The sequence below is a fragment of the Nannobrachium achirus genome (assembly GCF_963921795.1).
Source record: "Nannobrachium achirus genome assembly, chromosome: 3".
Classification (NCBI taxonomy): domain Eukaryota; kingdom Metazoa; phylum Chordata; class Actinopteri; order Myctophiformes; family Myctophidae; genus Nannobrachium; species Nannobrachium achirus.
The window spans coordinates 59010972-59038497 of record NC_137812.1 but is presented as its reverse complement, the minus strand read 5'-3'; the positions used below and the strand labels follow the sequence as shown (position 1 = coordinate 59038497).

The window sequence follows — 27526 nt, the reverse complement described above, 5'->3', positions numbered from 1 at the left end:
AGTACAGTGTTTTGGTTTGGTGTTATTTTCATATGAATCTAATCAGTTTATCTTAAGCTTTTTCATGCTGATGACCTTCTGACATTTATGACCATGTCACAACCTACATACTAGGATACCGCAATACAATCAGAAGTTTGACGTTTCACATCAAACAAGTTAGTCAGACAAAAGTTATGTTACTCTTATGTACCTGTACACAAGACGTAACCACAATAACGAACCATGTCTAAACACTGATATCCTGTAATTACCATGTGTTAAATCACATGACTAACTAGTATTTCCTTGCATTTGTCAGAGTTGTTTTTGTTTTATGCAACTTGTGTATTGTACTGTATATTGCTTCACATGTGTTTGCTTTATCCTCAACATTTAATCATAAAGCATTTATACTATATACCTTAATATTTGCATATGTTTACGAACTCATGTTCTCCACGGCAAGGAATGAATACCTGACAGGGAGACAAGCTTTGATTTGTGCCACAGAATTAAAGCTACAATCTGTACGTTTTATGTTCACTGTCACCCTCCCGTCTGGTAGAGGTAATGGCAATGATGTCCAAACTGCAATAGAAATGGCAGCACATACCTGTATTGTGTCAAATCCGCCGTTTGCTGTCAAATAACTTTATTGACATTTGAGAACAAAGGGGATCTACAGCGCGCCTCAGCCTACATGGCTAGTCTGGTGCATCACAGGAGCAGGGACTGATGTATGCAGAAGAGAGAGACACTGGAGCAGCTCAGACGGTTCTAACCTTTTATTCAGGTGCCAGCATACAGGAGTGACTAACGTTTCGATGCTAGTGCATCTTCATCAGAGCTAGTGCATCTTCATCAGAGACTCTGATGAAGATGCACTAGCATCGAAACGTTAGTCACTCCTGTATACTGGCACCTGAATAAAAGGTTAGAACCGTCTGAGCTGCTCCAGTGTCTCTCTCTTCTGCAACTTTATTGACATTGTCACCCTGTGTCAACCTTGAGGTGCTTGTTCAGTGTCTGTGACAAAAAAAAAAAAAAAAAAAAAAAGAACGCTGAACGGGTGCCTCAAGTCTGGACACCATGGTTAACTCCATGATACAGACTGGTTAAAATAGCATTTGGTTCCTTCAAATTAGTCACGGAATGTAGCTTTAAGGCTGGAACACTGAGGCGAACAGGGCAGTGTGCATGCATAGTGTGTGTAGACCAGTGGCATCTCTTATCTGATGGTTTGCATGTGAACAACCAGTTGCCCTAAATGCCACCAATAAGCCATACAGTAGGTGTCTCATTTTAGCAGTCTCATGAGAATCTCGCTGAGGAAGACCCCAGCAGCGAGGATGAGGACCATGACCAGCAGCGTGAAGCCACGCCGCAAAACCAACTGTCTGACTGACAGAACGACTCCAACCGTAGTGGCGGTCGCTCCATCCTGGCCGGAACCAAGCGCCTCCAGGTCAGTGCTCCCCTCCTCAGAGCTCACACAGGCGGATGCAGAGGTTGGGTTCACAGCACCCTCAAGGGCCTCGGGGGAGAGGTCTAGTGAGAAACGGAGTCAGGTTTTTTTTGCCATTTACATCGCAGAAAGACAACAGTTCCAGGAACTGAGGAGGATAGAAAGCAAAAGCGAGGCTTTGTTTACCCTCATTTTCCATTCCGAATGTCTCTTTGCTCTCCTTGAGCTGGACACCTGATCTCACCAGGGCCTAATTGGAGACATTACAGACAGGTTTAGAACTTATACCAGGGGTCTTCAACGTTTTCAGGCCAAGGACCCCTTAGCTGAGAAAGACACGGAGCAGGGACCCCCTCTACATATTGTATAAATGTGTGATGCAGATTTTCATTGATTTCATAGATTCATAAACTTGTTTGACAGCACTGTCATCAGTCGCTTAGATTCGTGTTAATGATTCTTTTTTTTTTTTTACCACTTAAATCATCTTTACTTACTAGACCTTTTTTTTACCTCTAAACCGAACCTATTTGCCGAAAATAGCCGATCTACAAGCTTGAGCTTGTAAATCTGCTATTTTTGGCTAAAGTTCTCCTCAGAATTTAAAAACAATTATCCTATCACACAAAGATTTGGCGGCCCCCCTGTAGTAACTCTGAGGACCCCCTGTTTGCAGGCCCCTGGCTTATACTGCATGTCCTGCATATTGGACATTGAGAAATCAAAAGGTTTTCATGCCAGTCAGCTTCATTAACATTTTCATACATCAATGGAGAATATATGCCACACAGTAAAAGTTAATTCACGTAACTCTGAGAGTATAAACCTCAATCCATCGACATGTAGGTACATTAGTTTTACATATTTACTGTGCTGTGCGCTGGTCTAAGTACTCACTTCCTCTGTTGCCTTCTTCCAGTTTAGTTTAGACACAAACACAATGAAGAATATGGACTGTATAATGACACAGATGAAAAGTCCTGACCACAGTCCTGCAACAAAAATACAACGAGAGCTCTCATTAAATGGTTACAGTGTTGATTTTGACAGCAAATTTTGATTTAGTTTTAGTCAGTCTTTTGAATAAAATATTTTAGTCATCTGAAATGTTTTACTTTTAGTCTAGTTTTGGCCGACTAAATATACGATTTTTGACGAAATGTACAGTTTGATTTTGATGACTAAAATGTATTTTGGTGGGCCTTGATGGCGTCTTAAAGCAGATTTTACACTTGGTTGCATGCTGAAAATAGCTGACCTACAAGCTCACAACACATCGCAGCATGGTGCATTGTGAACTTGTAGATCTGCTATTTTCAGAGCGCAAAACACCCAAGCGCAACCAAACATAAAATGACTTGTCTTTCAGTTCTACTGGATCGCTTCTCAACTAGGCCCTCCCTAACATTTTTGTCTAGTTTTTATATGTTGAAGAAATTGTCAATATATTCAGTCTTAGTTTATCCATCATAGCTTAGTTTTTATTTAGTCCTTGTTTCGTTTTTGGTAGTGGACAAACATTTTTCGTCATAGTTTTAATCCAGTGGTTCTCAAAGTGGATTCCAGGGACTCTGTGGGTTCCTTTAGGGGGGTCTAAATTGACCCATGCCTTTAGGGGGGGGTCTAAATTGACCCATGCAAGTCTGCAACTCTGACATTGTACAAATGGAACCAAATGAACCCTAACAGGTTCATTTGGTTCCATTTGTACACTGTCAGAGTTAAGGGGAGACCTTGAAACTTGAAAGTTTGAGAGACACGGTTTTAGTCTACGAAATCAACACTGCATGGTTATAAGTAAAGCTGTACAAATTGGCCACCTTCACTGTTTTTGTGTTTTACCAGCCCAAAATGTAATTTTGGAGACAATATCATATTTTTCTGTTGTAGTAGCTTATAGGTGTCCTCACCCACAATGCCCATATTGGCTGCGAACATCAGGGACACTCCGATGGGGAAGCCAATGAAGTAGTATCCTATTAGGTTACACAGAGCACCAATCATCTGCTTTCCTGCTCCCCTTACAACACCCCCTGTCACCGCCTGCAGGGGGAAAACAGTGATACCATTAAAGACTCCCTAATCGGGAGATAAGCTTTACACAAACTTTAGAAGGCAATGGTAGGCAATCAGGAGGGAATATGGGAAATGGAACAGATCCATGTTGATGACATGACTTTAGAGATACTGTGTACTGCTTTGCGTGATTTTAGGGCAAAATCTGTAGGAGCAGTGTCCAAAAATGTGTTTTGCAAGAATCTGCCTCATGGTGGCACTAGAAGAGGGCCATGTGAGAAATGAGGTTGTAGCCAAGGAGTGTGTGTGCAAAGTTTGGCATGGATCGGGGCAACGGTGCCGGAGATATGAGTAGGGGAAAGGTGTGACATGACGGACAGACAGACTGACAGAGACAGCCAGTGGAGGTTTTGATAGTGACGGTCGCAATCATCTCTAGAACGGAATTACCAAGGCAGAAATGTTTTAATTTATAATGAATGAAACACAATACATAATATGATGACTTTATGAAGGCATGAAGTTATGTCACAGTAAAGTTTAGTCACTCACCGCAGTGGCATCAGCCAGATGGAAGAAGCCATACATAATCATGACATCAGCAACTCGCTCAACAATTTCTCTAAAAGACATGTAAATATAAATTCTTGATTTCTTTTTTTTAGAAACAACTATATTGCAAAAGGCAACTCAATAAAAAAGCAGTAAAATACATATATAATATAACAACCATTACTATCTAAATAGCACAAGCAAGTAAACAAGTACGGTAATCACGTAAGGGACTGAAAACATGCAAGATCAGCGCATCGTCCACAACCAGTGGTGTAAAGTAACTAAGTACATTTACTTAAGTACTGTACTTAAGTACAATTTTGAGGTATTTGTACTTTACTTGAGTATTTCCTGTTTCAAATACATTTACTTCTACTCCACTACATCTCGGATGCAAATATTGTACTTTTACTCCACTACATTACATTACAAAACTGTAGTTACTAGTTACTTTGCAGTTATAAATGATAACATACTTTAATCCTCTTTAGCCCTATTTTTTTACCTAGGCTATTTGAAAATAACCGATCTACAAGCTCACAATACGATCTACAACCTCACAGCGTGTTGTGATGCGACGCGTTGTGAGCTTGTAGATCTGCTATTTTCAAACATTTTTATACTTTTACTTTGGTACTTTAAGTATAGTTTGATGCCAATACTTTAGTAGTTTTACTTAAGTACATTTTGAATTCCAGACTTTTACTTGTAAGGGTGCACTGCACACACACCAAAGTATGGTCGCCAGTGGATAAACTCTTTTGGTGCATGGCTGACTGAAAACGCAGAGAGCGCATTCTGTCCCAAAGACAGCTACGCGCCTGTCAGTCACTTCCAGAACCCTCCCCATTACGCCTTCGACTCACCCGATTGGACAGAGGGGAAAAACCGGAGCTCCAACATAAACGCAAGGTCTGCGTGGTGCGCAGATATCCTCCACTGACGCCCCCTTCACATTGAAATACATTGGCGGAACGCGGATTCCACTCTCATACTTTGGTGTGGCTGCAGCCTTAGGGTGCCCACACACCAAAATACCTATGAGAGTGGAATCTGCGTTCCGCCAATGCATTTCAATGAGAGTGAAGCGGTTTCATGCCAGCAGAGGATTTCTGCAAAAAACGCTCCCTTCTCATTGAAATGCATTGGCGGAACGCGGATTCCACTCTGATAGGTATTTTGGTGGGAGGGCACCCTAACCGATTATTTCTATACTGCAGTATTGATACTCTTGTGAGTACTTCTTCCACCACTGTCCACAACTATTATGTTGCATAGCAAATGTATCAAATCAGTTACCTCTTACTGCCAGTTGGAGACACCAACGTGTGAAAAGTGTAGGTACAAGAAAGTGAATGTTACTAAATGTATCTTGTAAGAGGTTTTACTCACTGATCTGGGGTGAAAATGTATCCAAGAACATCTTTAGGGACTAGAAGAATAGCTCCAACAAAGAATGAAACTATAACTGTATTAGGCATAAAAAAAAAAACAATATGTAAATTAAAATAATCATTTTCCGAAAAGAAGTGTGCATATTGACATATTCAAATGTATATTCAAATGTCTAGTGACAACACTGGAATAACATTTTCAAACAACATTTCAAATAATGTTGAACATCATAATTTTTATCCCACGATTTTCTAACCCATTTCTTTCACCCAGTGTCAATAATCTAATCCTGGGCGCTACAATCCCGTGGAAGGAACATGTTATTCCTACCCTAGGAGACACAGGGAGAACATGCAAACTCCCCACAGAAAGGCCCTTTTGCCAACCCCCCACCCACGGTATGGGCACTGATGACGCAGAGGAGAGAACGCGCCCACAGTGTCCCCAGCGGGAATCGAACCCAGGTGACTGCGCCACCGTGCCTCCTGAACATAATGATTGATTGATTGATTGAATACTTTATTAGAAGTTCCCATAGGACAAGCACAGATTTAAACCTAAGAAAGCACAATGGCTTGTTTACATTTTAGTCATTTTTACTCAATTTATAGAGCGTAGCATAGCTTCCCTTTAAAGTGTTTAATTAAGTGGCCAGCATGTATGCATTGGTTCATACGTGCACAGATGATGGCGACCTTGGCAGACAGCTTGGCTTGCTCCGTGTTTCCAGCACCAAGAGCATTACCAACTCGTACACTGGCTGAAACAGAGAATCCTAGAGGGAACTGTGAGACAGGAAAAGAAAAGAATAGCGTTGCACAAACTACTTATTTTAATGTGATATTTCAATTGAGTTCTATCTCCTTATTGCACATACCTCAACAGCAGTTTATGAATGGTTAGCCACCAACTTTTACTGTTCTTGTGACCTAGTCAGCACCATTTTATTACTTTCATTTAGAAGTGAAGTGAAGAACAGTACTGTAAAGTGAAAGTGGATCGATGCCAGCAGATCACCGTAATAAAATGTCTATAGCGGAGGTAATATATCCTTGCTCAGAACTAACCCACAATGAAATATTATTTTAACCAACCAACTTTAAATATTGCATAATATTTAAAAAGTGTAAAATCTAATCTATTACCATATTATTACTTTTTAGTTTCTATATAGTTCTTATGTTTATTATTATATCAAGCGACACATAAATAAACGGCATGGCCAAAAGAAGTAAAGAGTAAAGCCTTAAATACAAGATAATTAACTTTAAATGTGTTACCATGTAAGCGATGGTGGCCAGCTCGTACACTATCGACTGCGCTCCCAGCTCAGCCTCACTAATTAGACCAGCCAAGAATCCTCCAATCTCAAACATCCACCACTCCAAGCACAGCATAAGCATACTGGGAATGGCCAGCTGGATAAAGGGACCCCACTCCTGCAGACAGTCCTGTGTCCAACCTGGGAGCCAGATGTTTATAGTTCAGGCAAATGAGGAGTTGGGGGATGAGCCTATCAACCATTTGAAAGTGACAGTTCGTTCATACAACATTTTGGACAGCTAGTAACGGTTTTCGGTTAATAGCTGATTTTCATCTCTTCTTGGGTCTGTATGGCCATGCAAAGTCTAGGTCTGATCGAGCGCTTGAAGAAGGGAAAGAGGCGCAGTGAGCACTCATCAGTGGGTTGTTCACAAAACTTGTGTACGGTTCTGGCAGCAATGAACTTTTAACAAAGGAAACCAGCACTTAAATCCAAGTCTTAAATCCAAGTAGGATTCTTCTTGTTTTTATTCAGTTCACACCCAGCAAACATCCGGTTTGATCAGCTGCTGGGAGTGAACTCTTTAACAAAAAGAAGAAGAATGGATCTAAGTGAGTGCTGGTTTCCTTTGTTAAAAGCTGATTGAGCGCTACCTCACACTCCGGTTAGTTATTCTTTTTGTTTTTCTTTTGGAGGGGGGGGGGGCTTTTATGCCTTTATTCGATATGACAGTAGACTGACCGGAAATGGGGGGTGAGATGGGGAGTGACATGCGGCAAAGGTCGTCCGGATCGGGAATCGAACCGGTGACGCCGTCAGGCATCATTGCCTATGTGGCAATGAATGCCTTATGTGGTATGCGCCGGAACCAGTAGGCCAGCGGGCGCCCCACATTCTGGTTAGTTTTGTTACAACACTAAGCAGCCAGGCAGGCCAAATTAACCTGTTATCATTCTTACTGCCTGGCCAAAAGTTTTTGTAACAATGTAGAGGTTTCAACATAAGTCCATTCAGCTTCAACCTGACTAAAGGTGTTATCAGCGTGTGTATCACGACCACGCTATCCGAATGGCATGCATACCACAAGCCTTCTTCTACAGCATGTCCCCGGTTTGACTCCCCGACCGGCCAGACCATTAACTCTGTGTCTTTACCCTACTCTCTGCCCTGTCTTTTTCTTCGCTGTGTCTGAATAAAGCATTTATTTCTTTGTTTTTGCCTTTATTATACCAGGTGTGTTCAGTGCCTGTATGGGAAAAGAATAGTCCATACTGTATATGCACTGTGAAAACCAATCCTGATACCGTCTCAATATGAAAGACTGCCCTAAAGTCTTTGTATTGTTCCTGCAGTGCTGTTATTTGTTTTATTTTATTTTTTTACTAATTGTTTCAACCCAGTTGTTTCAACTCATTCATTGAATTTCGATGTAACAGACATATCGGTATGTTTCGGTAATATACTTGAATTCATACACACCAAAGGGTTTGTTTTATTTAATTTAACTTAATCTGTTTCCTCTTCAGCACATTTAACAGACTGTAAGGGCAACTCAGTCTATGCAAAACTGTGCTGTACTGCACCAACAGGGTCACATTTAGCTGATAAATTGTTAAACCTAAACATAACCTCTAACTCTAAGGAGCTGTGTCAGTGCTGCATTATGCAGTGTCAGAGTGGCACTATAACAGTTGTCAAACATTACACATGAGAAAGTTCTCAGTGTTCAATTTAAAGTCAACATCTATTTACATCCATATACCCACCCACCATGCACCATGTTGTACAGAAGTCGACACTGTACTGTGCATATACTACTGTATATTTGTCTAATTTCCACTGTCGATAGTTTAAACATATCTCTGCTGTTGGGCAGAAACCAGCTAACTCCAAAATGTTTATTTTTCAGGAAATGAACAACCGAGTGAGCAATAGACTGTCAAAATTTGGTCTAACAGTGAAAGTATTTTAGATGTCTAAGCTTAGACTAGACGTTGATTAGACGTTATTTCAATGGCTATATATAGACAGCCCTATTAGACGTCTAGTCTAAGCTTAGACTATGTATAGACAGCCCTATTAGACGTCTAGTCTAAGCTTAGACATCTCAAAAACTTTCACTGTTAGACCAATTTAGGTTTCGCGTTTAGACGTATATTAGACGTCTAATAGCCCGAGAAATGCTCAGTGGGAAACATCCAGCTCAAGTGGAGTTTTACTACTTTTCATTGGTTCAATATTTTTTTAACCAACACACAGACGTAAAGGGTGTTGAATAGCAATGATGTATGGAGAAAAAAAAGAGTTTGCTGGTTTCGGCCGGACAGCAACGATAAATACTGTACACTACAGTATATCCATTCATAGGTGATAGATTTATGTTCACATTTACTGTTGATAGACTTAACTTTTGTACTTATTTATACATCTATTTATTTGTTCATAGGGGGACATAGGGATAGTGGATGGGCAGGGCCGCATCCTATTGTATTTGTTAGTATTATTCTACCGCGCTATGATCTCAGGACAACATGACTGAATTACTGCAAACAATGCAAACATTCATCCAGACCAGAGTATGGGAACATGTTAAACAAAGCTACAGTATTGTTACTATGTGTAATGAATTACCATCTCTCCAAATCTGAAAGAGAAAATGAGCTCACCTGCCCAGGTGGTCTTGTGCAGTCCTCTGCAAACGATGTAAACATAGAGGAACACAGCCAGGGAGAACTGGGAGATGGAGTTGGCTGCTGCAGATCCACTTTTGGTTCAGCCAAGAGGAAACACATAAAACATGCAATACAATGTCCTCTGAGTTACTAATGGATCGATTCCGAGTTACAAATTGACCAATCAACACTGACGATTTTTTTAATCAATTTAAACGAAACCATTTTGTCTCTAGATAATTATCTAGATTCTGAATAATTGATGATGATGAATGATTACAGCATACTTAAGACTTAAAGCAATGGTTGATACAGACAATGCAGCAAGGACAACTGGAAATTACTATTAATTTAGTTTGTTCAACCCACGAATGCAGAATTATTAACAGGGCAATAATAATCACTATCTCTTGCATATCATGATGATAGGTAGACTCACGCAACGCCCAAATCCAGAGGGTAGAGGAAGACATAGTTGATAACAGCGTTGAGAATATTACCCATCACTCCAGTTATCACCTGGGGCCATATGATACCCTGTAAACCAAACCAAAACTTTCTTTTCTCAATGCTACCATCAATTACAATCTCTCAAAACATTAGTTTCAGTTTCTCAGTCAGTAATAATAGCACATACAGTAAGATGCTTGGAGTTTTCTTTTGAATGAGTTCACTAAAGTTATTGATAAACATGCCCCTTGGAAATCTGTAAGAGTTAAGGGTAGACATCTACCTTGGGTCAGCTCTGAGTTAATAAATCAGTTCAAACGTAGAGATAAGGCTTGGGCAAAATATAGAGCTAGCAGAGATCAAGCGGACTGGGATGTTTACAAAAGATGGAGAAATGACTGTAAAACCCAAACAAGGAATGCTGAGGCAGACTATTATAGACAGGGTCTTGCTCAAGATTTTCAAAACCCGAAGCGGTTTTGGAAAAGATTGAACAATATTCTGAGTCCCAAAAAAAGTTCTGTGTCACAAATTCGTAGTAATGATGAGGTTGTCCACGACCCTGCGCTCGTCTCGAATATTTTTAATCTTCATTTTGCTTCTGTCAGTAACATGTACTCTAATGAGTCACCATACTTAAAAACATACGATGACAATCCTACTATCCCTGGGTCCTTCACATTTAGACCTATTCTACCCACTGAAATTTTACAAGTAATCGCTGACCTAAAGGATGGCTGTGCTATTGGTCCTGATGGCTTAGATGCCAAATTTATAAAACTAGCAGCTCATATACTTATTTATCCTCTAGCCGATTTATTTAATTTGTCTTTGTCTACTTGTCAGCTTCCATCAGTCTGGAAATGTGCAAAGGTCACCCCACTCCATAAGAGTGGTGACCCACTCGATGTTAACAACTACAGGCCAATATCTATTATTTGCTCTACTGCTAAAATATTTGAAAAATTAATTTTTAATCAACTATCTCAATACGTAAATGATTCTAATATATTATCTTCATTTCAATCTGGCTTTCGTTCTAAATTTTCCACCACTACAGCGCTCACAAAATTTACCAATGATGTGTTCTCTTCTTTTGGCAATGGACAATTAACAGGTGCTATTTTTATTGACCTAACCAAGGCTTTTGATTTAGTGGATCATTATTTACTCCTTGATAAATTACATGCAATTGGTGTTTCTCGACAAGCTTTGTTTTGGTTTAACAGTTATCTTCATAACCGTCGTCAATGTGTTTCTCTAAATCAAGTTCAGTCTGATTTTCTAGTGGTCGAAAAGGGGGTGCCTCAAGGTTCCATATTAGGTCCTTTGCTTTTCACAATTTTTATTAATGATCTCCCCAAAATAATGTCAATTTGTTCCATACATCTATTTGCAGATGACACGGTTATTCACTCATCTCACTCTGATGTAGCTCAGATACAAAGAAATCTGCAGTCTGAATTTTCCCTGGTCCAGGATTGGTTATCAAACAATAATCTCATACTGAATAAACAGAAGTCCTGTAGCATGCTGTTTGGCACTAGATACAACCTCAATCATTTATCCACTGATTTGTCCATTTACTTTTCTGATCAGTCTCCCCTTAAATTAGTTGAGTCTTTCAAGTACCTGGGACTCTGGCTGGATTCTGAGCTTTCTTTTAAGTCTCACATAGAATCCATTCGAACTAAAATAAACATTAGTCTTAAAGTTATGTATAGATCAATCAATTGTTTTAGCTTTAAAATAAGAAAACGAATTGCCCAGCAGCTGTTATTTCCAATACTGGACTATGGTGATGTCATCTACCAGAACACCTCTGAAACGCATCTCCATTCATTAACTGTTGCTTATAATAGTATTTGTAGATTTGTTTTGAGATGTCCTTATCTTACTCATCATTGTGTTATGTACGAATCACTGAACTGGTTATCACCCCAGGCTAGGAGAAAATTTCATTGGTTACTTTTTGTTTTCAAATGTTTTTATTTCAATTTTCCATCATACTTAAAACAATACTTACAGCCATTCACATCATCATATTCCCTAAGACATACACAACATCTTTTTTTCTTAGTGCCCATTATGAACTCAGAAACTGGGAGACGTGCTTTTAAGTTTAAAGCACCAGCTGACTTTAATATCCTGCCCTTGTCCCTTAGAGCAATTTCAAATTTTAACGCATTCAAATCTTCTCTATGGGCCCATCTTACAACTAGCTGCTCTTGTTTTTGATTGGAATTAAATTGTTGTTTGTATTTATTTTTCATGTTGATCTGTTATTTGTATGATCTGTGCATCTGCAAAGTTTGGTTATTTTTATTTTTATGTTTCATTTGTATATCATTTTTATTCATCTTTATCACTAAGGATACTAGTATACTGTTGGAGTGGGGGGTGTAGTGGGGGTTGAAATGTTGGAGGAGCCTTATATGTATGTTTTGTTTTGTTATTCTGTATTGTTTATTGTTGTTGTTGTTGTTTGTTGCGCTTGAGGAAAACCTCGAAAACGAGTTGCTGCAACTCAATGGTTGATCCTCTAACAAAATTTCAAATAAAGATGTGAAATTATAGAAATTAAACAGGATTACACAAAAAGCCAGAGCGTTTGTGCACTCAACCTCACCTGATTCTGAAGATACCTCCCTTGCAGTTGGTACATGAACGCGGCCTGCAGAAACAGACAGTGACAATGACAAAATGCTCTGCGATGAATCATGCCACATAACACTGATCTAGTGGGATGTGGTGGATTGCACTGGGAAGAGCATGGAGAGTAGAACTCACCGGCAGAGCCGGCATGAAGATCTTCACATAGAGCTGGGACAGTCTTTATGGCGTGCAAGCACACAAACGAGCGCGCGCACACACACACACACACACACACACACACACACACACACACACACACACACACACACACACACACACACACACACACACACACACACACACACACACACACACACACACACACACACACACACACACACACAGGTGAATTCATTCAGCATTGAATCATATGACTACTGAAGCTGATCATAAATTATTTTGAAAAACCTTTTTTCTTATCTACTGTATACATTAAATTCCATTATATGTTATCTGGTTTTATGTTTTTTTTTAAAGTTTGTATTGATATTTCATACTTGGTGTAAAACACCTGTCATGCAGTGAATATATAAATGCTCACAACGCATTACATAATTTCACTATAGTTTTGAAAATCTTTGAACCTTTGTGAAATCTTTCGCATGACATGCCCAAAATAGTGTCACCAGATTGTAAGTGGTTATAGCCGGGGACCCAGTCACCAAAATGGGAGAGGGGACCTGTGATTTTCTGCCGTACTTTTTATTTCTGTTTTATCTATTAGTTTGGTCATTAAAGTCCACAGAATGAGAGGCCTGCTCTGCTGGAAACATCGCGAAAAAAAGTTATGGCCATTTGTATATTCACGGTCCTATTGACTCCACTAGAAATATTAAAAAAAATAAAAAAAGTCTGCTTTAATTAGCATGTGAGGGGTCAAACTAGGGGTTCTTCGTGATTCTGAATCCATTGCAAGCATTCGTTTTGCATGAAAAACATTCCTTGGGCTAGATATCGGCCCCCCAAAACAGTCAAAAGTGATGAGTCATCACTTTTTTTCCACTTTTCCCAGTTTTGGGCTGCCGAAATAAATAAAAAGTACGGCAGAAAATCACAGGTCCTACCCTATTCCTTGAGCTTTTGGGCTTGTGGGTCCCCGGCTATTATGACTGGCTACAACCTGATAGCCAAATGGTTAGGGTGCATCCCACATGCCTTCTACAGCATGTCGCTGGTTTGACTCCCGGCCGGCCATTTTCTCTGTCTTTCCCATGCTCTCTGTCCTGCCTTTCTCTTCACTATGTCTGATAGTCTGAATAAAAAATGTATTTCTTTATTGATGTCTTTATGATATCAGGCTGACATTTGAGTTCAGAGATCTCTTTCTTGAGTTAGACCTGGTCAAAATGGCAGCTGTTCAAAAAGATAGATTAAATGCAAGCTACAAAAGGCAATAACATAAGAAATGCAAATCGTCGTTGTCGGGTGGAAACCACGTATCTCCAAGTTTCAAATCTGTACGTTCTTTCGCAAAGTAAAGCCCTGCTTCATCGCACGAGGCCGTCGCACAAAAGTAGTGAAAACAGCCGATCTACAAGCACACAACGCCTCGCGGTGCGAGGCGTTGTGTGCTTGTAGATCGGCGGTTTTGGACATACAGGGTTTTCACCCGACAACGACGAAATTAAGGGATGTGGGGGGGTTGATTAGAGGGTGGGGTGTGGTTTGAGGTTGCCGATGATGATAAATAAATTCAATAGCATGAGATTTCCCCAAATAAAAAAATAAAAAAGAATAACAACAATAAAGAAGTTGATGGCTGACCTGGCAACCTCTGGACTCTGTCTGACAGCCAGCAGGATGGGCTCAGTGTTGATGAGCACCGCCCAGCAGGGGAAACAGGCCAGAAGCAGAATCAGAACCCCTCTTTGCAGGAGCACTCCCACACGCTTTAGGTTACCGCTCCCATAAGTCTGCACAAACAGGTACGCAGTGGGTCACCGAGATACACAAACACATGCTGATAGAGAGCACACATACACCTATGACCAAGGGGATAAGTTGAACAAAAGAAAAACACATTTGATACAAAAGACCACAGCTGAAGTGTTTTCTTGTAGACCCTTAAGCAATGAGACACAGCAGTAATGGTTAGGATTTTCCAGGTTAGATAACCAGAAGAAGTAATGGATAAACACTGTCAGGGATAGTACCTGAGATATGAGTGTATCGCAGGCGGACGCCAAGCCTGTGCCAATGGAAATACCTGTAACATTGATGACCTGCATTGGGGAAATAAAATAAATACAAAAAAATAAAACTTCAAATAATTATCAAAATATATGTCTACAACAAAAATGATTTAATCACTTAAGCCTAATGACTTTTTTTGAAAGATTTTGAAAATGTCAGCCTAAAATGATGTCCGAAATAGGAATGCCAGGTGTAAGTGGTTAAAGATTAAATACGCAAATAGATTAAAATGTATGAAAGTCGTAAATCCAAAGGCAGTTGTACGTTTTCTTACCGCTATTGCTAATGCCACACCAGCAAGCTCTGTTTTCCCCAGGTGACCACAGAACACTGTGCTGACAAAACTGATCAGAAAGACCATCAACTGTGAAATAAACTGAAACATAAAAACAGTAATGTAAAAAAAACAACATTTCCCACATTTCTATAGCCAGAGAATATATGATTCTTAAATGGGTCCATTAGCCATTAGGCCTAGGCCCTAGAGTAAGAGCTGTGAACGTTATGAGACAAACCATTGTGTGGTTCACATTCACAACTACTTCTAAGGAATAATCCCAACTATGTCTTTACTGTATAGCATATTAAGAATATTTTTTAAATGTATATGACATATTGCTCTGTCTGAAAACAGGCTGATATAGTTGAGACTGACTGTGCAGGGGCTGTCCTTTGACACAGTGTGGACATTGCAACAAACGCTAACCAGAAGAGTGGGCATCTGGTAAGTCTGGGCACCGTTTATTTCCTCTGAAAACTGGCCATTCATTGTGCCCAGTTCTCTGGAAGACTGGACAATTTGTGATCCAGTTACTTCATTGTTTTAACCCGATGCATTTAGCCTAAAGTTTTCCATCCTAAGGTTCTCCTGATTCAAATCCCATTGGGATGTTTGGAAGGCCCTCAGCCATCGACCTGGGAAAAGTGGTACTCCAAGTCGGCGAATTAGAATGTAAAGTCATTCCCAGTGTAAAAATGCAAAACTCAGTGGAGGTTGACTGAGAGGCTTTGCATACACTTGCTCGCTCGCTCGCTTGTTCACTCAAACAAATACATTTGGAAGAATAATTTATGCTTGATGTGATATATTAAATTACTTAACGTGTACAAAGTAACAGTCCCTATTGTGTCAGAACAAAAAGAGTTATGTGCATGTGTCCATATTATAGTAGGTAATTATACATCCACTACTGCTAAACTGGGTCATTCACACATCCCAGAATTAATTGACTGTGAACATGTGAATGGGTACCCCATCAGGCCTAAACTTTGACCTACCAAATATCAATGCTTCTTTGTTTAGGCAAATTGCTGTAAAAAGGTGATTTTAGTCAGCGCTCAGCTTCAATCAGTCATGGACTCAGTCTACTATGACAAATATTCTAAGAAATGTGTAACAAAATAAGCTTAATGTTTAAGACTTCACGTAGCCTACAAAGAATTCCTGTGCCCACTCTTGCCAAGACTTCAGGTACCCATTCTGTTTTGGTGCCCAGTATTCCTGTTTTCCACTCTGTTTTGCTGCCCATATTTACCAAGTGCCCACTCCCCACTCTACTGAGGTGTATAGATTTAGCAAATGCCCACACTGTTCCAACAACAAACCAGTTCTCCCAGCCCTGTTGCTGTAGCTGAGTAGAACAGCAACATGGACAGCAAACAGCAGCAAAATATCTCAAAAACAACAGACTGGATTGCCATACTCTGTCTGCACCTTAAAGGAGAAGTTCTTCCCCCAAATTACTTTTTTTTCCTATAAAAGACATAGAGTTCAATAATATGTATATATTGTTTAGTACAATAAATGTACCCCATTGATTCCGGATATTTGGGTCCCCATCTGGAATCAATGGGGGTAAATGTACTATTATCAAATGTTTGTCTTATAGTCTGGTATGAAGGTATGCCTCCCATGCACCCGAAAGATATATTTTTCTAACCTACCTTTTTAGAATCCTTAAGGTGTCTAGTTAATGGATTTTGATGTTCCCAGATCCAATTATTGTCCCATATATGTTTTTTTAACCATATGTTGTGTCCGTCCTGGATTTTTGGCTGTGAAAACTAAAAACTTTAAATCAACATAGCTCCTGAACTATACATCCGACAGAAACCATTCACCCCATGTTATGTTCGTCTTTGCAAGATGTATTGATTGATATGAAGATTTCATGTTTAGTGCATTAAAACCCAAATAAACACAAAGAAAGTTAAAATTCACCTAAACTGGATCACAACAACTCCTCAACCATGCACCCTATTGATATATTTTTTTCTAACATTTGCATTTTTACAATCTTGAAGATGTGTAGTAAACAAATGTTGATGTTCCCCACTTGAAATATCGACACATGTATGTTTATTCTGGCATAGTGTTTGCTATAGTGAATTTTTTGTGAATTTTCGCAAATGCAAAAAAGAGAATGTAAAATATAAGGTCTTAACTATACATTATTCTGAGACAAATGTCCAATTTGTCTGTTTCATTTTGGTATGAGGCATTAAGGGATATGGCTAGTGACATAATATGTACATTTATGGATCATCAATACTCAAATAAATGCTAAAATGCAGACAATTCAATAGGCGGAATTGGGCCAGAGGACATTTACCAATACAAATGCCAAATTTGGGTGACCTGGTCATGTTAAATGTGCTTTAGCAATGTGCTTTTAATTGTGTTGAGTTGAGATGCAGTGCAGTGGTCTATATACATAGATAGATACCTATTTTCCTCCACACACATCAACATTGCTACCCTTGCCTGGGACAACCAGGGGCTCTGGTTCCCCAGGTGGGCTCCCTAACCATTCAGCTATGCCGCCTAGGGTTGGACACGGTAACCGCCGTACCGCCGTACCGCGGTAAACCGAGGTCTACCGCGGTGTCAGTGTGCTTACCGTGGTAAAAAAAGACCAAAAAAAAGTCTATTTTTTATTGGAAAACAAGTGAGTTTTAAAACAGGGGAGAAGCGAGGACCGCATGCGCTCCATGCCGCTCTGCTCTGGGCCGTGTACCACATGTTGGAAGCCACATACGTCACTCTCACTCTCAGGGACACAGAGTCAGGCCAGGGCACCACAGCAGCCGCGAGAGGAGTACAGAGCAGCGTAAACTTTCTCTGTAATCCACACGACACAAGGATGTTAATACTGTACATACCTTGTGTTGTGGCATATCTTTTTTTATTCATACGGATTACTGGCGGAGCACGGGACGCGTGGACTAAAACCGAAAATGAAACTATTTTACTTTTTCCACCGCGTCGCACGTTTTGCCCCGTCCGGCGGCGCGTCGGCGATTTTATAACCTTTTCTTGTAACTAAAACCTGTATATAGCAGCACTCAATCACTGCGATTTGAGACGTGACGTGAGTTTACAGAATCACTGTACACGATCTGACTACCCGTCCTAATCTGGTTTGTTCACACAGCTGTGTCTGAAAAGCTAAGTAGCTAGCCTACGTTACTATGGTAACCCGACAGATCTAAAAGCTCAGAATGCGTCCCGGATGCGATGTGTTGTGAGCTTGTAGATCTGCTCCTTTCAAAGCCATACCCGCTGTGCTGTACGGAGAAGTATAACTCGGGCAGTCAGGCTGTGAGGCGACTTTAGGGAAGATGATTGCAATATGTTGGCTTATCGCCGAACCTTAATTAATAGATACGGGGGTGCTGTAATTACCGCAGTACCGGCGGTAAATGGGAAGACGGTAATCGCGGTAACAAAATGTCGATGAAAGTACAGTAGTTAATGTATGTGGTCTTAAACAGATAGACATTTTTACAATAGGCGTAAATTACATATTTGTACTGGATACGTAAAACGGCATGGTCTTGTCTTACCCAACACTGCATGAGATTGTCCTAAATTTGGCATGTCTGCACAGGGGAGGCTTTCACGCATTTCCATTCACATAAATCGAGGTGAAAGCTCACTGGTCCATTTGGAAATTGGTAATGGCCGTTTATCCCTTGCCAAAATGTTGTCTATCTTTGAATCATTAGGCATTTACCCCTCCTGCCAGACAAGGTAGCATGACCAGGTTGGTTCCATTGGAAACCTGGGGGTGTCTAGAATCAAATCTTGGCATGAAATGGTATTTTGGCTTGACATGTCAAAATAAAACAAGATAGGGTAATTTGTCTATGCATATCATTTAATTAAGACGTCACGTATATTTGATATTGTTTGCAGATATCCAAGACTGTAGGCAAAATTTAAACCTGGCACTATATTTTGAATTGGGGATGGGATGTGTGTATCAAGCACCTAAAGCATTCATATTAACAAAAAAAGTTAAATAAAATAAAAATAAACTCCTTCATTGGTAAATGGCCTCTGGTCCAATTCCGCCTATTGAATTGTCTGCATTTTAGCATTTATTTGAGTATTGATGATCCATAAATGTACATATTATGTCACTAGTCATATCCCTCAATGCCTCATACCAAAATGAAACTGACAAATTGGACATTTGTCTCAGAATAATGTATAGTTAAGACCTTATGTAGATTTTACATTCTCTTTTTTTTTTTGCAAACACTGCCAGAATAAACATAGGTCTACATGTGTCAATATTTCAAGTGGGGAACATCAACATTTGTTTACTACACAACTTGCAAAAATGCAAATGTTAGAAAAAATATATCAATAGGGTGCATGGGGGAGGAGTTGTTGTAATCCAGTTTAGGCGAATTTTAACTTGTTTGTGTTTATTTGGGTTTTAATGCACTAAACATGATGGCATCTTCATATCAATCAATTCATCTTGCAAAGAAGAACATAAAATGGGGTGAATGGTTTCTGTCGGATGTATAGTTCAGGAGCTATGTTGATTTAAAGTTTTTAGTTTTCACAGCCGAAAATCCAGGACGGACATAACATAATTATGGTTAAAAAAAACATATAATGGGACAATAATTGGATCTGGGAACATCAAAATTCATTAACTAGACACCTTAAGGATTCTAAAAAGGTAGGTTAGAAAAATATATCTTTCGGGTGCGTGGGAGGCTTACCTTCCTACCAGACTATTAGGAATGCGACAAATACAAAAAAATATTATTGAACTCAAGTCTCCATGGTATGAGTAATCGATAGAGAAAAAGTAATTTGGGGGGTGAGCTAGCCTACTCCTTTAATGCTGTCAGAGGATGCTCACTGATTTTTGACCCTCCCTCTTGCCTCCTTGAGTGAATATATAATAATGAACTCACACCCCACAAGTCTGCCATTAATAACACAATTTAAATTGTTCCTTGTTTATTTATTTACGCACTCAATTAATTAAATCCCATTTCATTGTTGGCAACCCCAGCTGCTTGGTTGTAAGAAGCAGCCCAGCCTATAGGGGCAGAGTTTTCCCCACTCCCCCCAAAAAGTTTAAGGTAGTGAGGTTTGCTCAGCTGCCTGTTTATGTAACGGTTACTATGACTTGGTAATAATGTGTTATTTGTTGCAAGGTAAGGAATCATGTACTGTAAACTATGACATACACAACACAACAGCTCTGCCTCCCGGTGAGCCCAAGAGCCAAATAACAACCAAGCATTGGTAAGGTCCTGTTGTTTACCTATTTCTAGCGGTCAATCTATAGCCTAAAGTTCCAAACAAAAAGACTACATTATTACTACTTACCACTGGTCCGGCTAGTTTTAACAGCTGGACTATTTCTCTCTTGTAATCCACCGGTATCCAGTCTTTGATGCCCTTAAAGCAAGTGCCGCAACAGACACACGAGTTGGCGCTGTGAGTGAGCTCTTTGTCTATTTTGGCTTGTCCTTTTACTCCATTGGTGTAAGTTATTTTAGTGTCCTCCATACCTACACGAGTTTGGGCATTACACAGATAGAGTCCCTTTCACTGACTGGAAGTGTGTGTCAGTGTGACCGCTAACTAACCATGTTAATAAGCAACGGGGATGCGTCACACGTGTTTTGAGAAGGCAACCCCCTCCCACTAGTGTACTAGGCAGGGTACATCTCGATAGGGTCTGCCGCACTGCCGGTGTCCGTCTGGGGCGGGCAGACAGGGCATGGATTCAGCTGAGGTCGGACTCGCTGCTAGTGGGTGGGGTTTTGTCTCAAATGCACTGTACAGTGGTGTATCTTGTAGCTAAGTAAGTATAGGCTATTTTCTTAAGTAGGGGAGAGTGGGGTAAACTGAGACACTTTTTACATTTGCTCCCCTCTAGGCGAACTAAAAGATATATCAGTAAAAATGTAGGCTACACATTTCCCAGTAATTACGAATGTTTCCTAACAATGGAAGTTATCAGAATATATTCAAGACAAAAGACAGTGAAAATATGATTGTTTAAAAAAAAAAGTGGTCTTGTTTCTCACTTTACCCCAGCACTGGGGTAAACTGAGACAGACCAGAGAAATCAAGGGGGTAAAGTGACCCACAAACTCAAAAACCCATAGGGTTTGGCAGGTTAAATATGCACAATACAAAAATTTACGTAGCAGGTTTGTCCTGTCATTTCCACACGTGTCATTTGACACATGGGCAGAAAGAACAGGAAAAACCCTATAATATAAAATGATAAAAGGGTTTACCAAACTTTTCTTAGTTGATCCTTATGTAATTTTTCCTGTAGAATAAGTAGACCTATATTGTAGAAAGTATATTGTTGTATTGTGCATAACTAATTAGATAATTTGCATAATTAGTCAAATATGCTAATGTTCACATGACCACAAATGTGTCCCATTGCCTAGATACAGGGGTGTCTCAGTTTATTCCACTCTCCCCTACTGTAGTACAATTCTGAGGTATTTGTACTTTAGCCTACTTGAGTATTTCCAACGTCCAATACTGTTTACTTCTATATTTAATGTTGTAATATTTACTTTTGTACAATATGTTCAAAATATTGTACTTTTTCTCCATTACAATATTATTGTAATACTTTTTACTGTTAATTTGTAGATTTTGATTATTATTACAAAACCACTTCACTCTTCAGCCCATTTCGGGAATTTGAAAATAGCCGATCTACAAGCTATTTATTTTATTTTTTTGCAATGGATGCATTGTGGGCTTGTAGATCTGCTATTTTCATTTATACATTTTATAATTTTGAAAATGTGTGAAATGGGTTCATAATGTATACTGTCTACTTTACTCAAGTAGGCCCAGGGCTGGATTAACCATTGGGCCGGTTGGGCCGTTGCCAGGGGCCCTTGACTCTCAGGGGCCCTTGGGGGAACTGAGCCGTGTGGTCATTGACTATTTACTCAAATTAAATGTACACGTTAATTAAAAATCAAATGTCTAGGCCCCTCCTCTGTTGTCTACAGGTGCTTTCTTGGCCCACAGATGATCATCATGGCTTAAAGTTAAACTCTGAGCTGGGTAGTGTGTATCGGGAGGGAGGTTAGGTTATGATGGTGGGTGGGGGCCCCTAAAAAAATGATTGGCCAGGGGCCCTCGCGGGGGTTAATCCGTCCCTGAGTAGGCCTAAATGTTTTATTCTGGATTTATTTGTAACAGATTATTTCTACATTGCAGTATTGATATAGTAGCCTAAACCATGTGTGAGTAGGCCTACTTGTCTTTTTCCACCACTGCTGTAGTAATTGGGTATTTGGGTTAAACGAGTTTTCCCTCAGCTTACCACTGACTGAGGTCATATGGCACAAACCGACCTATACGTTAATAATTAGAAAGAGTAGCCTAAACGTCAGTAGACACACTTTAATGTTTTACCCTGCACTTTAACCTTGTTGCCAGTCAAATTGACTGTTCACTTTATTATATAGGTCTACATGAACATGTAATAAGTCTTTGAGCACAGCTTACCTTTTTGCTGAGCTTAATTAACGTAATACATACTGTACATTACATCAGCGTATTAAGTCATATATAGAATGGCGGGGGTTCAAAATTATGTCGAAAGAAGACTTTGTATATATCTTACCAGCAGAGGGCACCAGATCTTAAAAAGACGAAAAATTCAGTAAACCATGGCTGATTGATTGATTGATTGAATATCCTACTCTATTAACAGTTTGCAGAGAGACAGGTACAGGGAAGCACAGTACAAGAATACAGGGTCTGCCAGAAGGATTTTTTTGGGGGTCCTGTGCATATATTGTTTTTATTTGAACATTGTCAATGTCATAGTGATAATAAACAAGAATGGGGGGGGGGGGGGGGGGGGAGTAAAGCAAACAAACAAACAAACAAACAAACAAAAAATATGTAGGCCTATTGTGCAATAGCTAGCTGACATGATGGAAAGTGTCAAACCAAAGCTAGATTAACTTTATATTTGAAATGTTTTTTAATAGTTTTTGAAAACTGATGCTATTTGTCCCCAAAGTGACTGCAAAACCCTGAAAGATTCCTGGCAAAATTGGCCTATAAGTTATACAAAGCTATTTCTTCCAAGTTGCAATGAACACAGTATGTCTGTTGTACCACCTCCAACTGTACATAGCCTACTTTTCCAATTTTTTTCTTAAAGATTCAGTGCCATGATTTTATCTCCCTTAAAACATGATGATCAGGTATTATGATTATACTTGGAGGAAGATGTAAAGATCAAAAAAGAAAAGAAAAACTGTAAGCTCAGTTGCTTAACGCTGGTTTTTGACATTACCGAAACGAAGCGGATAAAAGCGCAGAACTTTTTTTTAGGCTTCTTTATGACCTAACGATGGATTTTATAAGGGTAAACATCATGGATTTTTGATGTTTACCCATATAATATCCATATCAAGTTGGGCTCCCATAGACTTTCTATACAGGAGGAAAATACCCAGAAAAGAAATCTGCTTTAAGTAGGATGTGAGGGGTCTAACTAGGGGTTTGTCATGATTCTGAATCCATTGTAAGCATTTGTTTTGCACAAAAATCTTTCCTTGGGCGAGAAATGGCCCCCAAAAACACCCAAAAAACTGTGAAAAATGATGACTCATCACTAAACCATCATTTTGTGGGGCCATTTCTCGCCCAAGGAAAGATTTTTGTGCAAAACAAATGCTTGCAATGGATGACAAACCCCTAGTTCTGTGCTTTTATCCGCTCCGTAACGGTAATTTCACTAAGCCATTGCACTGGTTGTACAGGTTGGTGGTGACCCAGCTGAAGTTAGCCACACCTACAGTGTTGGGTGAATGGTAAAAGGGGAGGGGATGATTTTATGATGTCATTTAATCTGTGTTTTTCGATTGGGCCTTTTGACTGGGCGCGTCTCGCAAGTCCACATGCTACATTTGTGACGTCCACCGTCGACCCACCCAATTTCTAATATAGGGTGTTGTTTACTTTATGAGTTTTTATTTTCCCTTTTTTATCTTTTAAGTAGCTGCTCAATACAGGGTTTCTTGTACTTTGTTTGTGGGTGCTATGCTATCGTTCACAGACCAGGACTCCTCGGCCGATGTGCAATTTAGACCATTGGACCAGTCCATTTTCTCCATAGCTGCTGTTAGTGCTTCACTAGAGTAGTGTTTCATTGATCGGAATCTGATTGTGTTGTGACAGTTGACAACAGATTTATGAATATAGCAGAAAATGATATTATGGACACTTAAATTGCACTCAATGACGCCACGTCTTGAGATTCTGGACTGGTCCATAGGTCAAAATTAGGTCTATGATGGTTTGAGTAGTAAGGCACACCCTCTTATACTGTGTTATCAGCTGGATATGGCTATGCAGACAGACTACAGAAGAGGATTTAAAGATGGGAGAATCTCTACGTAGCATGTTGGTGTTAGTCTCCAATCAGAATGAATTCCGAGCAGTAGGCCTATTTTTATCTGGAGGTCTGTAGATGGCACCAACAAACACACCGAGGCGAAGCCTGATTTTTGTACGTGTTGCATGCTGAAAATATCCAATCTGCATGCTCACGTGTCGCATCCACGCCGCGTTGAGAGCACAATTAATATATTTTTCGGCATTTGGAATGGGAAATGTATTTGTCTAACAGCATTGCAGCAGTGGTGAAAATAGGGAACTTGGATATACATCTCATGACAAACCACATATCAGTTGACGAGACTTATCCTGCCCAAAAGGAAAGAAAGAAGGAACTGAAATCTCAGCCATATATGTATATATGTTAAGCATGATGAAATGGATGAAGTGCTGTCATCAATGTCATGGGGCAGCCCATGCCCTATAGACATGAGGAACTTTGCCCAGTAATGGTGACCTTTGGCACTCTGTCGCTGCTTATAGCAGTGGTTAAAAAAGCGGATGGGATATTTAAGGATCAGCACAGTGCAGTGTTGCCAGACGTACGATAATTATCGTATTTGTACGATAATTTGACCCTCTGTACGATGTACGATCAATAATTCCAAAAATGCCCAAATGTACGATAATTTCGGCATATCATCAAAAAGAGCGTGAATTCACTATTTTCCCTGGCTGCTGATCTGGGATCTGGTTTGGCTTCTCAAAATAAGCCAGGAAATCAGTCAATCTGACCCTAGATCTGTACTTGGAGGCATTAAAAACACTGGTTGCATCTTTCCAGACCAGTTTCAGGCTTTTATTTGTGTAAGCTCCAAGAAGTTGCCTGCCTCCACACAGCAAATCTGATGCGTTTTTGTCACGCAGGAGTCTAAAACGAGGTCGTTTCTTACACTAAAGACGCATTTTTTGGTGAAATTACGTTTTTACGCGAGTGATTTCTCTTTTTTGGCCGTGTACGATAGTTTCATGTCAAATACAATAATTCTGAGCCTCCGGTACGATAATTCAACATTTCCCATCTGGTAACACTGGCACAGTGTTGCAATGTTTGTTGAAAGGAAGTTAGTTGAGGTGAAATCAGAATAGTAGTGAGCCTAAGGGCATACCTGTCTTGTCATCTCCTGCATGTTCGAATAATGGAAAACTTACTTCAGTTGACTAGCTGGATGAATAAATGAACCAAAAAACACACTTGATATTGTTTTTAATGGTGGAAGATGAGCATTACAAAGCAAAAGCAGACTTAATCATTCAATCATTCACAGATAAAATCCCTGATAAATCAACAATGCATTTTATGGCTTATTATGACATGCTTGGTGAGCACAGATAACGATAAAAAGGATTTCTCAGCTTCTGTCTGCAGGCAATTTCCACACAGAGATCAAAGTGACACACTTCACTGCAAAATTGGAAATGTAATACAGTTTAGCAAATATTAAAATATATTTTTTGTAATCAAAGAAAGCAAAACATGTACCCTGTAAAAGTGTTAACACATTGCCATTGAAATTATACAGAAATATTGCTACTGTAAATGATTGTCACTTTAAAAGTGATTTGTTCTCTTTTTTTCATTGTTTTAATTTCTCCAGTGAGCATGCAGGTCCAATGAGCATCAGGTCCAAAACATTCCAAGTGAAAATGCCACTACACCTTACTTAAATAAAGTAATATGCTTAAGTTTACGTGTGTCTTGGTTACAATATTATAGCCTATATCCGTTGTGATGATGTAAGTCTCCATTTCCACTGAGATGACTGGTCAACTACAGTAGGCCTACAGTACATTTTTATCAGTTACCGTTTTGTCAATTAGTGTATTGGTTGACACACCAAGACAAGTCACACTTCCACATGCCATGACTTCCATCATCAAAGGCTGACTGAAAAAGCATATCACCAACAGCACAGTAAAACAATTAAGTTGGTACAACAGAAGTTCAGGAAGGCCGAGCCTGATAACCACATACATCTACAAGCAAGCCAGATGACAATTCTGCCGCTCTTAACATTCTCACACCTGTCTCACAATCAAGCAGATGGCAACTGCACCTTCATGCCCATCAGCCCAGCATTAAAACCCTGTCTCATCTACAGTATCTGTGTGTGCATCCGTTTCTTGCATCCCCCCTTCTCTCCCTTGTCTTATTCTCGATGTTCCTGGCGATGTGGGGGGGTGCCATGGCATTGGTCCGAAGGTTCATTAGTCTGAAGGTTCATTAGTTCATTAATTTGTTAAGAATACTATGCCTAACTCTAATCCTAACCCTAACCTTAACCTCAGTAACCCCCAGTAATTCGGACTAATGAACCTTCGTTCGGACTAATGAACCTTCGGACTTATGGGCAGTCCCCGGTGGGGGTGGGTCCGTGGAGGGTCTCTATTATTTCCACTGCTCAGACACAATATTCGGGAGGAAACACCCGTGGTGTGATTCCTTGCTGTGGTTGACAAAGTGCAGCGTGAACGCAAACGCACTAAATTAAAAATGCAAGGATGTTTGCAACTTCACCGCCCCAATCGCACAGGGTCTACCAAATTAAGGGTGTGAATCTGCCCTAAGGTTAGTGTAGTTTTCCTCTCTTTTGCTCCTCTGTTCTCTTTTTCTGTTATGCTTCTCTGTAGATGTTATTGGTAATATTCATTATTGTTCTTTAGTCTGTAAATACATGTGTTGCTGCCTTGGCCAGGACTACCTTGAGAAAGAGATTTAACAATAATCATAATTATAATAATGTCAAAAACCTATTATAAATGCGCAAAATCTCTGTCCATGCGTTCGACTGTAGTTCATGTATCTCGAGAACCATCCAACCGAATCCCATATATGGGACCAATCGACTTCAAACTTGGAGTGCGTAACTGAGCACACAAAGGAGTATATGTGCCAAGTGGGAAGTCGGTCGCATCGCCAAGCATCCAAGCAAGGGATGTGCCAAGCCGGTCGGATCAGTGGAGTCTTCAAGAATATTGATAAACACGCAATTCCCCACATGGAGTACCCTGATGTCATCAATATGACGTCATAGTACAGATGTCATAGATTGGCCTGGACTCCATATTTAAGTATGCCTGATACGGAACTCCATATATGGGCATAAAAGGAACACAGACAGACAGATACAGTAATTTCCATAATATGGGCATAAAATGGA

General features: G+C 39.9%; 1 protein-coding gene and 1 long non-coding RNA gene across 4 annotated transcripts in view; both read right to left on the bottom strand.

Moving 5' to 3' along the window:
* The window catches only part of LOC308281328, a 106489-nt gene that overhangs the window by 18835 nt on the left and 60128 nt on the right, over positions 1-27526 (bottom strand). The gene's annotated exons all lie outside the window — the stretch shown is intronic.
* Positions 913-20579, bottom strand: LOC308280957 (multidrug and toxin extrusion protein 1-like). 3 transcript variants are annotated; one of them, XM_080720991.1, is made up of 16 exons: positions 20289-20579; positions 14922-15023; positions 14608-14676; positions 14219-14367; positions 12590-12632; positions 12429-12473; positions 9789-9886; positions 9344-9441; positions 6694-6875; positions 6090-6198; positions 5411-5486; positions 4016-4085; positions 3358-3490; positions 2345-2439; positions 1634-1697; positions 913-1530 (listed from the first exon to the last, which is right to left on the bottom strand). In XM_080720991.1, exons 1-16 carry the CDS (start codon positions 20469-20471, stop codon positions 1280-1282), a joined length of 1767 nt encoding a protein of 588 aa, XP_080577117.1. In that variant the 5' UTR covers positions 20472-20579; the 3' UTR covers positions 913-1279. The 3 variants fall into 3 exon arrangements, with proteins under 3 accessions (XP_080577117.1, XP_080577118.1, XP_080577119.1); XM_080720992.1 differs by lacking the exon at positions 14922-15023; XM_080720993.1 differs by lacking the exons at positions 14608-14676; positions 14922-15023.

Bases quoted from the DNA above. Each gene is read 5' to 3' on its own strand.
- LOC308280957 (XM_080720991.1), bottom strand. From the start codon at position 20,471: ATGGAGGACACTAAAATAACTTACACCAATGGAGTAAAAGGACAAGCC. The intron at 12,633-14,218 runs GTCAGCCATCAA...CACGCCATAAAG, and splicing joins CAGAGTCCAGAGGTTGCCAG to ACTGTCCCAGCTCTATGTGA. The intron at 9,887-12,428 runs GTGAGGTTGAGT...TTTGGTTTACAG, and splicing joins GGAGGTATCTTCAGAATCAG to GGTATCATATGGCCCCAGGT.